Source organism: Pteropus alecto, unplaced genomic scaffold, assembly GCF_000325575.1.
Source record: "Pteropus alecto unplaced genomic scaffold, ASM32557v1 scaffold3, whole genome shotgun sequence".
Lineage (NCBI taxonomy): Eukaryota > Metazoa > Chordata > Mammalia > Chiroptera > Pteropodidae > Pteropus > Pteropus alecto.
Window position 1 is genome coordinate 62457606 of NW_006442484.1, and position 16394 is coordinate 62473999.

At 37.8% G+C, this 16394-nt stretch overlaps 1 protein-coding gene and 1 non-coding gene across 5 annotated transcripts in view; one reads left to right on the forward strand and one right to left on the reverse strand.

The window, feature by feature from the left end:
- The window catches only part of SATB2 (SATB homeobox 2), a 180544-nt gene that overhangs the window by 27359 nt on the left and 136791 nt on the right, over window positions 1-16394 (reverse strand). For all 4 annotated transcript variants that reach the window (XM_025039435.1, XM_025039434.1, XM_025039433.1 and 1 more), the window contains one exon: window positions 8522-8719. In XM_025039435.1, coding sequence (XP_024895203.1) covers window positions 8522-8719 — 198 coding nt within the window. The remainder of the gene's footprint in view (window positions 1-8521; window positions 8720-16394) is intronic.
- LOC112470537 lies at window positions 1897-2015 on the forward strand. The gene has a single exon (XR_003043024.1). It is a non-coding gene; the product is annotated as a 5S ribosomal RNA (ribosomal RNA).

Here is a 16394-nt window from a genome sequence, read left to right on the forward strand (position 1 = left end):
GAAGGAAGGAAGGAAGGAAGGAAGGAAGGAAGGAAGGAAGGAAGGAAGGAAGGAAGGAAGGAAGGAAAGAAAGACGGACAACTAAATTTTATGATCAAAAAAGTATTATGTTATATATGTTTAATTTTATCTTCATATCAGAACATCAAGAAAAAGCCAAGGTGCTACAGGTTTCACATTATACCTAGTTTCATTCGATATCACCAGAAGATAAATATAACAACGTCTATAAGGAATACCCTGCTGTCCCAAAACTTTTAAAAATAGATATAATGAAAGATAATTTATATTAGTGATTTTAGTGATTTCTGAGCACTGGCTAGTAAAGAAACTTGTATCAGTAAGGAGTATTTGTACCATGTAAATGACATGGCTAGCCCCGATTCTTCCTTTTACCGGTGGCATTGGACAAAGCAAAGCAGCTTCCATCCAGTTTTAGGATCTACAAACCAAGGAGCATATGAGTAATCCACAATGTGAGCTGAAAAGATTGTGCTGCCTCTCAGAAAAGCATAATATCAAAATTAGACATTATTTAAAGAAACGAGCAATTATGGAAGAGCAAGCTGCTCAAGAAACCAAAGTTCTCTATATTTCCACAGGGCAGGAAAGGACTGGGAGAAGTAGAACCCAGCCATTTGACATTTCATTTCCAACCAATAGCTAACTCTAGATGTTTAATTTGGAAACTGCTGTGTTATGAAGGTTCAGTCACTCATAGGCAGAACTCAACTTGGCAAAAATACTAGAACAACCCCATGAAGAATGAGAAGCAAAAAGCGAACTCCAATTATTAAAATAATAAGCCCAGTAAAATGTTAAACCCACTATGAAGAAGTGAATAAGCAGAACCAGAAGAGATTACTATAAATTTCTAAGTTTACTTTCTATCAGTATCTGTAGCACAGTGCCTGCACACATGGAACTACATGATAATTTTTTTTTAAATTATAATAAAAAAGCATAAAACTTTGGACAAACAGAACTTAAAATCACCCTAGGCATTGGTTTCCTACTGCTTACATGTCTGCAGCACTTTACATCAAAAAAAAAAAAATCATATAAATCTCCCTTAAGATGAGAATTTTATATCAGACTTCTTGATCATACCCACAACCATCCACCCTGATAAGTGCCAGGTCCTAGGAGCCATGTTCTACTACATGGCCCTAATTTTGTGGCCCAGGGGCAGCCCATTCACAAGTTACATGGAAGTGGTCTTCAGCCACTTCGCTTTGTGCTTCTCGTTCTTCTTGAGATTATGCTAACATTTTGCCCAACAGAACTCTACCTTTAAAAGGCAGTGCTTTCCAAATTAAGCATTCATATTACTGGTTGGAAAATAAATGACAAGAAAGTTTCCTTTCATGGGGATGAGGTAGACCAGTTAATTTCTTTCTTATAAGAACTTAAAGTAGTATATATGGAGTGTGCAACAAAGCTAGATTTGATAAACTCATAGAGATAAGTCATGAGATAGAGCAGAGGTCATGGGTAGGCCAAAGTTCTGAGGAGGCGGAATTATAATTCAGATAAACTATGAATAATGAGCAGAAGTTATAAAGTAGACAAAGAGATAAACAGTAATCAGATGATGGTGAGAAGAAAAGCTGGATAGTAGAAAGAAGCTGACATGGGTGACAGGTACATTATGTCAAAGATAGCAAACAAGAGGGTGAATGCACAAACTGCAGCTGCTGAATTCCCAGTTTGAGGTTCAGAGAAACCGAACTATATTCATAGTCCTACACCTGCATTTTCATGAAGTTCTATCAACCTCAATTTCTTTTATTGTATCTATAATAATTAAGCCACAATTTCTTAAGCTGAATATTCTTTACCAGAATATCTTGTAAAAGAAAAACTTTAAGAAACTTCAAATCTAAAAAGTAATCAGTCTACAGCCATGCCACCCTGAACAAGCCCGATCCCGTCTGATCTCGGAAGCTAAGCAGGGTCGGGCCTGGTTAGTACTTGGATGGGAGACCACCTAGGAAGACCAGGTGCTGTAGGCGTAAAACATAAAAAATAAAAAATAAGGGATTGTAAGATGACAAGGTCCTTGCAATCTGTGAGGTCAACCGAGGGTTGCCTTGCCTAAAAGAAATAAAATAAAATAAAAAAATAAAAAGTAGTCAAGCAACTTGCCTAAATCCCTAGGAGGAAAAGAAAAAGAAAAAAAAAAAAAATGAAGCCGCAGCTAATGTCTAATCTATGGGCCATACACCATAATGAGGTTCTTCAACTTTTCGATGTCATTACTGAGAGGAATATGTTCATTACACTTTAGAAGGTCAACCCAAAACAAGAATGTCCATTTCCTAGAAGAAAAACAATTGGCTGCAAATGACCTCCAAATAAAAAAATTAAAAGTCTGGACATGTTGAAAGCTAACTGGTAACACAGAAATGAAAAATAAATTCATGCAAGATAACATAATATTAACGTGGAAAAACTAGCGTGGCTCCTCACTAATGGTCGGGGACTCGCAAAATTTCCCAAGTGAAGGCCTACTTACACCTAATTCTTGTGATATTTCATTTAAAATGGCCAGTGTTCATTTGCATCTCTCCTCTGGACTGGAATAGGATTTCAAAACTCTGGAGCCACATTCAGACAGCAGGCTTTGAGTAGGAGCTCGGAATGAATCCAAAGTGGAAAAATTTCTAGTAACCGGGTTAGAGAATTTGCAAACATCCTTAATTGATTAATTAATTAGCTTATTCATTTCTTTTCTAAGAAGTTGTTCTTTTGGAAGCAAATTCACAAGATACAGCTACAGCTGGAGTAGAAAGGCACGATCAAACTCTTAGGGCTTAGAGATAGATGTCAAGTACCTTAAACGTTAGCAATCAGATTCAGGTTCTAAAGCTATCTCAGAAAAGCTTGATGAAAGTGAACATTTCAGTAGCTTCAGTTCTTTGACGTCACACATAGGGTGTAGGTGTCAAAGCATTAAGTATTCTGTAGAAAAGAAAGCTCATAAAACTAGATCTATTTAGTAGAATGATTAAAAATCGAACTGCATACATAAACAGGTTTACATAACACAGACAGCCGATAGTAGGTATTCAGGAACGCTGGCTGCTCACAACAGTAGTTCTTTCCAGCATACAGATAAAAGTCAGACTCTGAAGGTAGACAAATGTGGATTTAAGGTCTCACTTCGAGTAAGTTACTTAACTTCTCTCAGCTCGCCTTTCTCTCATGTCAAAGTAAATAAAACAACCCTCCTTCTTGGTTTGTCACATGGTTTGAAGAAAATAAGATGTAAATATCTCACATTTTGTAAGCCCGGCTTCCAAAAAGGTTACATGCTGCCAGTAGAGAATCACTATCATCACCATCATTATTACTACTACTGGAATTTCTACAGGAAAAACTTAGAATCGGCCTCAGTGATAATTATTACCATTTTTTAAATCTTACACTGTTGGCAATTAATGGTATGTCTACACCAGAGGGTCTCAGCCCCAGCATTACTGGCATTTGTAGAACAGATAAGTCTTTGGTTTGGAGGCTGTCCTGTGAATTCTGGGATATAGGGAAGCATTCCTGCCCTTCACCCAGTAGATATCAGTAGCATCTCCACATTATGATAAGCAAAAATGTCTCCAGACATTGTCAAATATGCCATGGGGAGGGAGGGCAAAGTCACCCCTGGTTGAGAACCACTAGTTGATAGCAGTGATGAGGAGACATTGTCAAATATGCCATGGGGAGGGAGGGCAAAGTCACCCCTGGTTGAGAACCACTAGTTGATAGCAATGATGAGGAATTGGTGGCTTAGAAGATGCAGAGAATCCCCTGAGTGGGCAGCAATCCAGATGAGCTGAGGTTCACTGCTGGTGTCGACGGTCACCCCACCAGGTCTCACATTCTTACTCAGTGTACGGCATGGAATTTTAAAACAAGTACTTGTCAGGAAACCACATAGCAGCAAGCTCAGAATTCCTGAACTTACAAAATAGCCTATGGAAACACTGTGGTGGAAATATAATAAAGCAATAAAGCACAAACTACACCGACATGAACAATTTGGCAAATGTTCCCCAATCTACCCCACTCAGTGACCTAGTCATAGCATGAGCAATGTCCTTTCTTCTCTAGCACATTAAGAGAGAAATGTGGTCAGGAGAAAGACTGGATGCCAAAAACGCCTGCGTTTTCATTCAGCTGGCGATTCTGACTTCAGGCAAGGCTCCAGTTTTTCCAAATTGTAAAATGGAGTTGGTAATAATGAATACTCTGACCTAACTAGTTTTTGATTCTAAGTTGAGGATATTCATTCACAGTAGGGCCTCAAGTCATAATAACCGCTACGGAGAAAAACACGACAACCACAAGAACAAGAAATCATTTTGTCTCCAACTTTTGAGATGAAAAATAGAATCTGTTTCATCTTTTGCATGAAATGTTTTAGTTTGGCTTGCTATGTCATCTCACCTATGTTGGTCCTCTTTGTACGATATTTACATGAACTAGACACATTATGTGTATTAGTATTTCACAACTCTCCCTTTTTTATTATTATGCCCTAAAGGAGCCTATTTAGGGATTCTTTTTTTTTAATCATCTCCCCTGCTTCATGAAATTCTAACTCCCTTTTGAAGGGCCACAAATTGTAAATTGAAGATTTTTATGCTGACCAAGAACCAATTTTCACCCCCCTGGGGCAATTTTGTCCATACTGAGAATCCATGGTATAGTGGGATCTACTTTACAAAGTGTTCAGAGCCTGGAAAGTTCCCTTCTACATAGCAGGGACTTAAATGGCGGTTTCTAAAGAGATTTGGAATATGAAAAAGAAAATTGGAGAAACCAGATAATTCAATATGACATTCAAGCTACTCATCACCAGGAGGGATCTGAATTCCTGAGGACTCCTTAGTCTTTGGGGCTGACAAAAGTCTTCAGTGGCCCCAAGCTCAATCTGGCTTCAACCACAACCCAGCTTCACCTCTGAAGGGAAACGCCACCAAGCATGCACTTCTTGGTAAGCATGCAAAGAATTCTGTTAGGTACTAGGGTTATAGAAATAAATGGCACAAAAAGGCTATCATGGAAAAATTCAGAGCCACAGGGCCCATGTGATTTTGGTGTGGCAGCTTGAGATACAGAGCTGGAGTCACAGGGACAAGGTGACTTTACAGGGGCAGAGTGATGTGACAGGGTGACAGGAGCAAGGCCTAAATGAATAAAGTAAACAGGATGTATATGCACGTACAGAGTGTGAGTGATGAGCGTCAGGCAGCAGGAGAGTGAATGTGTGCCCTGCATGGAAGGGATCAGCTCCAGCCATGTGGCCCAGTGGGTCAGGTCTTCTGATTTTTTTAATTGTCATGTGAAATCTAGATTTTATGTGAAACCTCTTGATTTTTAAATGTGGGTTTATGTTTTTAAAACCTGTTTTGGACTTAAAAAAAGAAATGCATCTGCAGGCAATATAAGCCTATCAATTCATAAACTATTTGCAAGCAAACAAAAAGAAAAGGTTCCTCTCTTCTGTGAAGAGAGAGCCTCTGACTCCAAGAGACTTCTCAATGTCACAGAAAGCACAAGCTGGGAAGGAGGTGAGGCAAATCTCCTTTGAGTCAGTATGTCTATAGTGAATCCTAACTCCACAGATTAATCTGGTGGGTAATTATGAACAGGTCACTGCTTCTTATCCTTATCATTTAAAAAAATCGGAGAATTGTATGCTCTAACTAAAGAAATGACACTTTTCTATGACCACAGTGAGGCAGACTTCTGCATGCCTTTTAATATGCTACATATATCTGAAACTCTCAATAATTAAACAAAATGTAACATCATCAAACCAATATTATGCTACACATGAATTTTAAAATTCCTAAAATATGCAAGCAATTATAGCTTCTTAAATTTTCATTTGGTATAAGAACACAAGTAAATTTCAACGCTGATTTTAATGGCTTAACTTTTGGATAATTACATTTTGGGAATCTTTTTTTTGCCACGGTCCTTCCCAGAGGCTCTGCCAACTGTATGTACTCTCCAGTCTCAAGAGTTTCAGTTGTTTTTCTTCACTTTTCACATCACGAATGTAATAAATAATTAATCTAAAACTTTGTATTTTGCTGACAAACAAAATGCAGCATTCAAAGAATGTCACTCAGAGACAGGCACAATGTAAAAGAAAAAGTGATGTATTTGACATATGTCACAGTAGTTACGGGATCAAAGTCAATGGCTAAGGTAAAGTCAGTGTAGAAAAAAATTACCTTATTTGTAAACTCTAGGTAAGATCTGAGTGATAGGAATAACCTTTTATACAATAAGAGAATTTTCTTAGTGATATCAGAAGTTAATGCTAATTGCCACAAAGTGCTTAACCTGAGAAGTACAGACTGACTCATTAAATATCATTAGGATACTCTAGTTTTGCCATACTAACATAAAAGGTAATAAAACTCATAAATCGATTGGCTATCTGCTTCTAAGATTTACTTTACTAACACTGGTCATATAACTGACAAAATATTATGTCAAGTATCTTTTAGCTACCTAAACATGGGGACCTCATAGAGAACTGGAGAAAAAAATGGAGAGAGGAATGCATAGGAGCCATCATCCAAATGAAGCGAAGCCCTTAGTTATAACGGTAAAGAGATATTAGTTTTTTTATTTCAAACCTCTCTAAATTTCCAACTATAAAATAAAAATGGAATAAAAATGGAGTAATGGAATAATATTAATGTCTGTCATAAATCAGTTTTTCCACTCCTGTTCTATTTCTACTTTGCCCGGACTGAACTAAGACCCTGGACGAAAAGTCCACAGAAAGTCAATGGTTCTCGGACGCTCATCTTTAGCCTTGTGTTGGCTCAGTACGGAAGTTTTTATCAGTTCACAGCAATGTGAGAAAAACAAGGGTGAAGGTGGGTTTTTCATATGACTGAATTTACACTATTTGTAAGATTCTTTTGTCTGAGATTATCCTTTTCATTAATTTGCTTATTTAAAAATATTTCATTTTATGAAGTATATGGATAATAAATGGCAGTACCCCTTGAATTTTTCATAAAAATTTATTTTACAAAATAAAAAGTTGATCAATCTATATTGGATCCCTCTTTCATTCATATTTCTACTAAATCTCAAAATCTGAAATCTACTGTTCTGTGTGACTCAGCATATTAATATAATTATTTATAGGGAGGTGCTCTGGTGTTCAGACGAGGCCGCAGTCAGAAAAAGACAAGGAGAGGAAAAGGGGACTTGTGGGTTTGCAAGGGTAAGTCCTGGGGCTCACCTCCAGGGAATGACTCACCCCAAGCACCAGTCCAGAAACAAACCAAGAGAGCAGGCTCCACCACTTACTAGCCTAAGACCCTTATCACCCGCCAATTCACTCTGAGTTCACTGTGGAGAGTATAAGAGGTTGACGCTAGGTGAGTCTAGCTCTGTGAATTTATGAGTCCAATTATTTGGGCGATTCATGCTGTGACTTGGGAAGCTGACCAATAAGAACATGAAAGCATTGACTGAGATGTCAATATTTGGATGAAAAATGATGTAAGAGACCAACTCACTTCTGGCTTCCCCCACAGGCATGTGAAGGTGGAGCAAGGGGAAAAGACAGGAAATCTAAGCATTTCACCACGTCCTTCACCACCTCTCCTATTACACCTTGATCAAGAAACCATACCCTACCCTTCTCATTTTCTCTTCCTCTCTTCACACACATACACACCTACATGCTCTCCTGTCTCAACCCTCCTCTCCTTGCTACACAAAAGGAGATTCAAAGGCTTTGGAAGGTCCTCTTTGGTGGCAGCTGGGATTGGTGGTATTAGGCAGTAGAACAAGTCTCGTTACCTACCCAAACCATTTGCGGGCAAAACTCTGACGAGTGTAATTTTGGGAACCCTAGTTAATATTTCTTTCTGAAAGTAACTGATTTTAGACTAAACTCAATTACTTTTAGAAAGAAATATTCCTCTCGATAATAGAAAAATCAGGCAAACAAAATACAGAACCCAAATGAAGGTAGATTTCTAGAAGAGAGGAAACCAAGGACAGCAAAAACTCATCTTAAACGTCTAAGAATCTATCACAATTTCTCTCAAAGCTCCAGCTGAGTTCAATGGTATCTCTGGCTCACGTAAATATTTCTTTTCCTCAGCCTAATCAAAAATTCCTTGAAGAATTTTGATTCAATTCATTGGCTACTTTAGAGGTTTTTTTTTTTAGAAAATGAACTGTTGGGAACTATGAATTATGTTTTCTGATTGGGAGATTTAATTCTGCATGAGTGTTCTGGCTTCGCAATCTCACAAATAAAAGGCCCCGGGAAATAAGCTGCCTTTGGAGTCAACTGCTCAGTCATTTTCTTTGTGTGAGCATGTGTGTCTGCACACACACTCTTCTCAACTGTGTCCTCAGGAGCATGGCACAAGACACTTTCCTGTGGGAGTTGATGTGGTGTGCCCCTTTGACCCTCCAGTTGTTGGCATGGACAACCTTTCTCAGACTGAAAGAAGAAGGGGGCGCTCACCTGCACTGGCTCAGGAGGAAGCTGGACCACGTGCTGCATGCGCTCGCTGTGGTGATGCCTGGACTCTTCCTCATAGATCACATCCCTCTCATGCTGGGGAAGGTTCAGGAAGCGACGAATGGTACAGAGGTTCTCCCAGAGAGTGCGGTTTTCTGGGCTGGGGTTCTCCTTCCAGCGGAGCAATTCACAAAGCCAGCCCTAGAGAGAGAGAGAGAGAGAGAGTCGTTTGAGTTAATCTGCAGAGTGCAGAGCAGCAGAGGACAGCTTACTTGAAGTCCAGGGCTATCCCACTTTATCATATTTTTATTTCAAAATTGTTCCCACCAAACTGGAGAGATCCTGAAACAGCCTGACAACTCTAAAGCCAATCAATGACTATGTAAATGGTTTACACCAATGCCCGAGAATCTTCACTCTTGTGAATTATCTTTCAACTTTCCTATCAAATATATTCTTAATTTACAATTCCTTTGTAAAAGCTCCTCAAGCAAGATTATAGTTATCCAATTCTCAAGAAAAAATTAATCTGTGTTGGTCTGCTACAACTTCTTTTTAATTATCCAATTGGATAGTAGTCTATCCCAAGAAAAAAGTGAGAATGAACAAATGTGTGTTACAAAATGACAAATTCTAAAGAAGAAAAAAATATCTAAGTGTAAATAGCACTGAATTCTCTAGGGAGAAAACAGTCTTATGATTATCGATACCTCTACAAAATAGAAAAAAACAACCTAGGCTAGAATGAAAAAAAAAAATGCTCCATCGCTGAGTGCCTTGAGCTCTAGGCTTTCTTAACCATCACCTTCCCGCCACAGCCACACCTGCAGGAAGGTAGGCAGTTGGTCGGGTCACACCTGCAAATGTCTGCCTCCCAACTCTGGCATCCGGATGTTCTCTTGCTCGCAACTGCACGAGAAAGAAAATGTAATGCAAATAATGATGGATTATATGAAAATAATACAGAGGATGCTGTCAACATCGCTCACTGACTCATGTCAAAATATTTTACCCAGTAGCTTTCTAACCCATCATTTCCAAGCTACATCGCTAATTTTAAAAACAAGAACTGTCCCACATCACGCCTCTTGCAAGAGTAAAAATTTTTCTGAAAAGGTGCATAAGTAAACACAAATGACTTTGTCAAAAATAAACCCCAAATCTCAACAAATTTCTATATCATAACTTGTAAGCCAATAAAAGTTCCTGACACGCATTATAAAAACCCCTTATAATATCATAAGCCGTTGTTTGTCTAACTCTCCACTGTGTCTTCTGCCTTTACCCAAAAAAAGGCAAGATTTGATTATCTCCGCTGCATCAGCCAAGACAGCAACACCAGCTGTTCTCATTGTGCAGCCTCTTCCTCGCGGCCTCCATGTTAATAACCTGATCATTCCATTTTCTCCTTCAACTGCCGGCTGCAGCACCGAGAAGAGACAAAAACCCAGGCCCATCTGCAGCAGCTGTAGGCACTGAACTGTGAAGCCACTGGGGATTTATAAACTAATCTGTAACACAACACTGCCTTGTTTTTACAAGTGAGAGGCCACATTTGCGCAGACCTGATCTTTTCTTGCAATAAACTGGGAGCTGGGGAGAGTTAGAGGGTTAGGAAGAATGAAAACAAGATACCTAATCATTTGCTTGGAAATGTTTTTCCAAGTATTTTCATAGATTTTTTTTTCAGTTCAATTGAGAGACAGGTAATGGTTGATTTTCAAGGTGCAACACATATGAAAATTAAAGACAATTTTTTTATCCCTATCAGAAAATAAATTATATTTTTTAAAATCTCCTAGTCCCAAAGTGTTTCCTCAAGGGTTTCTTTATACAAAGGAAAGAATTCTTGAAATGGAAAATAAGCCATCTGTGGAAAAAATAAGCTTCTATTTCTCTGTCTTTCACGAATCTGAATAAGTCTCCAACTGAAGTCTTTCAAATCTTTCAAACAGGTATGTTTAACATCTCCCAGGGGAGGCTACAGCATGGAGACCAATCACTTAACAGAAAATAAAAACAAAAACCTACATCTGTTAAAAGATGAAGTTCTGAGATACCCAGTACTCAGACCTTACGGAGGACAGCACCTGCTGTTCCGCTTAAGGAGTGAATTGCATTGTGGGAAGCCACAGCTTGAAAGGAGACAGGTGACAGCTGAGTGGTATCTCCACTTATGATACTCGGAATGTCTCGCACAACATTCATTGCCGCATTTGATTTATATGCGCTGTTATAATCTGCACTCATTACAATCACTTAGAACAAACTACAGGCCTCGTTATGAACTGTGTGCTGTCTGCCATCAGTCTTTAAGAAGTGTAGTGCTCAATTTGCCCACTGACATGCAAGGTCCTGACCTTGAAGCTATTAGGGAGAGGATTAGACATAAGTGTGATCATGTGTGCAGACATAAGCAAACCAAATTAATTTCTGGCACAGGGACGTAGCCAACAAGACCCTGTTCTTAGGGCACCAGAGAACTTCCTCAAATCCCTGATGGAGCTGAGCTAATAGCATGTTTAAGGGAACCCGGTTTTGAAGATGAAGCACATTCATGGTTTTTAGAGGGTTATTAATCTAGTTTCCCCACAAAGTGTTTGCTTGGCTGATCAGATTAAGGGATGGAGCCTTCAACAGTGCACCCCCACCACAGCAGGCCCCAAGAAATCTGTGATACTTCACAGCCTTGGACATATTGCACCATGTGTACCCAGCTGCTTCAATAATTAGCTTATGAATGTATCAGCTGGTTCTGTGATTTTTATAAATAATAACTAACCTACAGAGCAGAAAGATTGTCAAGAGCCTTACACCAGCATAAAATTGAAAGGTGCTCTAACTTGCTCTTCTACTAAATGCCGATATTCCCTAGTAGTGGAGCTCCTGTAATGCCATTTATAAATATTATTTTGCATTTGAAATGGCAATATATTTTTTGTCAGTTTTCTTCATGGCAGCCATGATTTGCTTTCTCCTCACTCTGACTCACTGCTCGCTCCATCTATTCTACGCTTATCTATTCTTCCACCTCGCTTTCCATCTCACCCTCCATCTTTTTATTCACATGATCCTTCCATCAGTCCATTTGGGATGCTTATCTCTGTTTTCTCAATAGGTCCCTTATTAGCTCTTTGGGTGGCTAATGAATGTGTGAGAATGTGCCACGCTGTTGCATTAACACGCATGTATGTAATTGTGAGTGAACCCATCATAGAAGAGATAAAGAGTCTCCACATTGGGATTTTTTCATTTATATAATTTTTGCATGCCATCCAAGAAAGTTTTGCAGTATCAAGCAAAAAAAAAAAAGTGTAAATGTCAAATAAAACAGTGACAGATGACAGTATTCTCTATTGAATAGCACTGTTTCTGTCATGCATGTTCAATGGGAACTCATGAATTATTAATAAACAAATCTCCTTTTTCTGTTAAAAATCTCAAGTAGGTTTTTTGTTGTTGTTCCCTATGTGTTATGTGGAGCATTCCAGGAGAATTATTTTCATTTCAGAAATGCTGATACAGAGGTTGATCTGATTTCCAGCCTTGGCCAGCTCTGTGAGCAGGTACTATGAACTGTAGGGTATATACCTATCTGTGATTTCTCTTTTCGTCTCATTATAAGTTTTTACCAAAACCAAATATTAATATAGTCGGTTTAGCTTTTTTAGTATTATAAAACTGAGGCTAAATGAAGTATAAGTGTTTGAGCACAGCTAGGATGCATAGAGAGCATTCAGCTTAAATCCCTGAGACCTAACTGCTAAGTTCCTACTCTGACATTAAATAATTGGGTAACTTTTGGGCAAATTTCCAGAACCTTGTGGAGCTTCTGGAAATTTAACTATAAAAAGAAGAGTTTACAAAAGAATTTTCTAAGTTCCCTTCCAGCTCCCTTGCATTTGTCAGAAATAGCAGATAATGACTGGCCATCAAGATTAAAGTACAAAGAAGAAACCACCTTGACCAAATGATCAAGGTCAACATCACCAGTGATGACATATCAGCATCATGAACCTTGTGGCATGACATACTGTGAAGGACACAACATGTAATCTAAGGTAGTCTTGCCCAAAATGCATAATCTCAGCTGAATCATGACAAACCCAAATCGAGAAATGATCAACAAATAAATACTTTTCAAAAGTGGCAATGTCATTAAAAAAAAAAAGTTAAGATTGAGGAATGATCACAGACTACAGAAAACAAACAAAATGCAATGAGGTTCCTGGATGGGATCCTGTCAGAGAAAATGAACATTAGCGGGAAAACTACTAAAATTAAAATAAAGTTTTTAGTGTAGTTAATAGTATTAAAACAATGTTAATTTCCTAAATTTGATAATTGCATTATGATGATGTAAAGGTGTTAACATTAGGAGCAGTTAGGTGAGGGATCTATGAAAACTACTGTTTTGCAACATTTCTTTGAGTCTAAAATTTGTTTAAAAATGTTTTTTAAATATACAGACTATCTGAAACTTACATAGGAAAATATAAATGGAGCCTACATGTAATGATGCCAAGGAATTTATGATTAAAACTCTTTTACCCTCAAAATCTGAACCCAGAGAAGGAATACCATTTTAAAGTCTTCATCCTTGCAATCAATGGTTAAAGAGTTCCCAAGCATTCAGTACATAAGCAAATAATATCTATTAACATCTCATTTTGGCCATCTCATCAGCCTCTTAAACAAATATATTTCCCTCAGTGGAAAAAACAAATCTGACCACCATTTCCAACTATCCAGGTGAGGCAACACTCACACCAGTCAAGGTATAGTTTGTTTATAATCCACGTGTTCCTGAAAAGTTGCATGTCAATCTAAATTTACAAAGCAAATCATGTTGTAAATGTATCAGGAATCTTCTCTACTTGAAGAATGTGCCATTATTTCTTTTGAAATATGAATAATAACCCCATAGTTTATCTTTTAGTAAATTGGTAGTCTTATTATTCATTTAAATGAGACACCACCAATTCACAATTCAAAAGCATTAACAGTGGCAACAATAAGAACCAAAATTTGCTCCTGTTTTTCCTTCATGGTCTCATCTCCCATCAGTCCCTCTTTTGGCTTTGTGCTCCAGCCACTGTGAGTTACTCTCAGTCCCTGAGTGTGCTTGGTATACTCCCATCACCATGCATGAACCATGGGCATATTCTTATGTGTGATTTCTCACTTAGGTTAGTTGTAAGTTTGAACCAAAGGTTGGCTGAATGTTCATATCGTCAGTTTAGCTTTTTTAGTACAGTCAAACTGAGGTTAAGTGAATTGCAAATGTTTGAGCACAGCTATTCCTCACATTACTCTCTTAGCTGGAATGTCTCATATCCAACCCTCTGTCTCCCATGAGCAGCTGTCCTTCAAAGCTCAGCTGACATGGTCTCACATGATCTCCTATAAGAACTGGTTGTTCACTCTTGCATGACCCAAAGCATTTTGCTTATATTCTTTTGTAATTTTATGATTGTATTATGTTTTCATTTCCATCAAAAGTCAGCTTCTTGATGGGGGTGAAGGGAAAGGTTTATTTTTTTTTTCATTTTAGCATTTTCAGAGTAGAGTGTGGTTCCTTCACATAAACAATGCTCAGTGAATGATCATTAGATTGAACTGAAATTATTAGAATGCATAGAAATTAGCATAGAGAAATGTTTTACAACCACAAAGAGTTATAGTTGGATAGAAGCACTGTTTTTCAGAAACAACTCTGTTCTGAGGTTTGTTTCCCCATCTCTAATGAATGAATATTATAAAGAAAATGGGGTGATTCAATTTATCCCACTATATAAATGTAAACAGTGACAGAGGTCTCTTGGAACATTAATTCAATTTATAATCTTGTATTGAGCACCCATCTACTGTGTGCCATGCAGTGTGCTAGCATGTTACATGTATCATTTAGTTTCATTATTACTTTTTTACTTAAAAAGTCATTATCACTTAAAAGGTTGAGATCATCAGCAAGGAAGTGAGTAATTATGACAATTATTAGCTCAGGAAACATATCATCATAGAAAATATGACATATAAGGTGGATCTTGAAAGATAATGATGGATTTCACCAAGTAGGGGAGAGAAAGTGTGACTGAAAGCATTTTCCAAGCAGAAATGACATTATCAGCAAATACAGAGACATAGAAAATTATTACATCAGGAGGATAAGAAGCAACCTTGTGGGGTTAAAGTACAGTCTAGAAATGGAGGTAAGGGTCAGACTATAAAGAGTACATACAAAGAATTCCACCTTAATCCTATGTGCCCTGAGTTATGAAAGGCTTTTAAATGACATGACAAAATCAACTTTTCTTTTTTCCTTCCTTCCTTCCTTTCCTTCCTAACAAAACATCCTTAGAGAAGACACTGTGATAAAGTCAGGAATACTGTGGACTCACAATGGCCTGCCAGTGGTAAAGTACATATTTCATAAACTTCATCCTCCAGGAGATTTTATTGTAAAAAAAAGAAAAAAAAAAAAGACATTATAAGAACCAAACTACATCAATCATAACCATTTTTTTCTGTGTGTCTTTGCTTTTGTTCTTGTTCTTATGAGAGTAATTTAAAGCCCTCCTGGATTAAAATGAATGAGAAAGGGCAATATCCATTTCACTTATAAAGAATTTTAAAGGTTTAAAAATTTCAAGTAGTCAATAAATGAGTTACATATTCTCCTAACTACGTATCAAAAGCTGAGAATTTTCAAATGACCAGTGAGGTCTTTCACAAAACAATAATACAGACCAGTGTTTGAGTTTGGAGCCCATCAGATATGGGTTTGAATCCTGTCCTCCAAACCTTATGTTTAAGTAATGGGAGAAGGGAAACAAATGGGACCAGCGGTGTTCCTGTCCGTGGTACTGAAATGTCACTGTTTACTAAGTTACTTGTTTTCCTACCCCAGGGCACCAGTAATGACTCCAACTTCCTCATGTTTTTTCTTTTACAAAAATTAAATTCTATGTTTATGACAAATTTACTAGTTTTTATAACATTTCAGAACAAATACAAACCAGAACTTGCTCAGACATAGGGTTCACAGCCTGCTCCGATTTCCAACGACAACAAAAAGACACAGTAAATGACTTTGTTTCTGTTAAGTAAGGTTGTACTCGCCTTGAAGGCAAGGCCTTGTCATAGTCATTACTGTTCCCCATGATGTGTCTAACACAGAGCTGACGAGTGAATTCAATTTACAAATAGTAAACAGCCCCCACCCCTTTGCCCCTCTAGGAACTTTAGTGAATGAATAAGTCAGCAAATGAACAGTTCCTCGGGAGGATGACTCAAGGCTTCTTGCAACAGAAATATAAAAGGCCATTTACTCACCCACATCTTCAATACAGAAAATGTCAGCATATGTAACCAAGAGGAAATGTTTTCTGAGCATCTCAAAAGAAAATTCATATTATTAACCACAGATAGTTCGCTTTCTAAAGGGAAGCACATAAAGTCCCCAAACAAACTTTTGTAACTGTGAAAGGATTTCTCTTCAGCTGGTTGAGACTCTTCTGAAGTGTGAAATGAGCCAGATAATATTCAGCTCTTGTTTCTTAGTCACCGAATTCTCTTTTCATGAATCCAATAAGTGTCTATTAAAATAAATAAACCCCCTAATGATTCAAGATAACCTAATCAAGAAAACTGAAATGGATAAAAGGCTAACTGCAAGAGGAGACTTGTCAAGAGCTTCAATAAATCCCTGACGAGGCGGTCATCTAAACCTGAAAAAAGATTTATGCTGAGCATTTGGTTACAGTTCAAGGTTAATTATTTTATACCTTGGAAGTGGTAAGTAAAAATGATCTGCTTCTTTTTTTATTTATTTTTCAGAACCATACACCAAGTTCCAAATACTCTCAGAGACCAA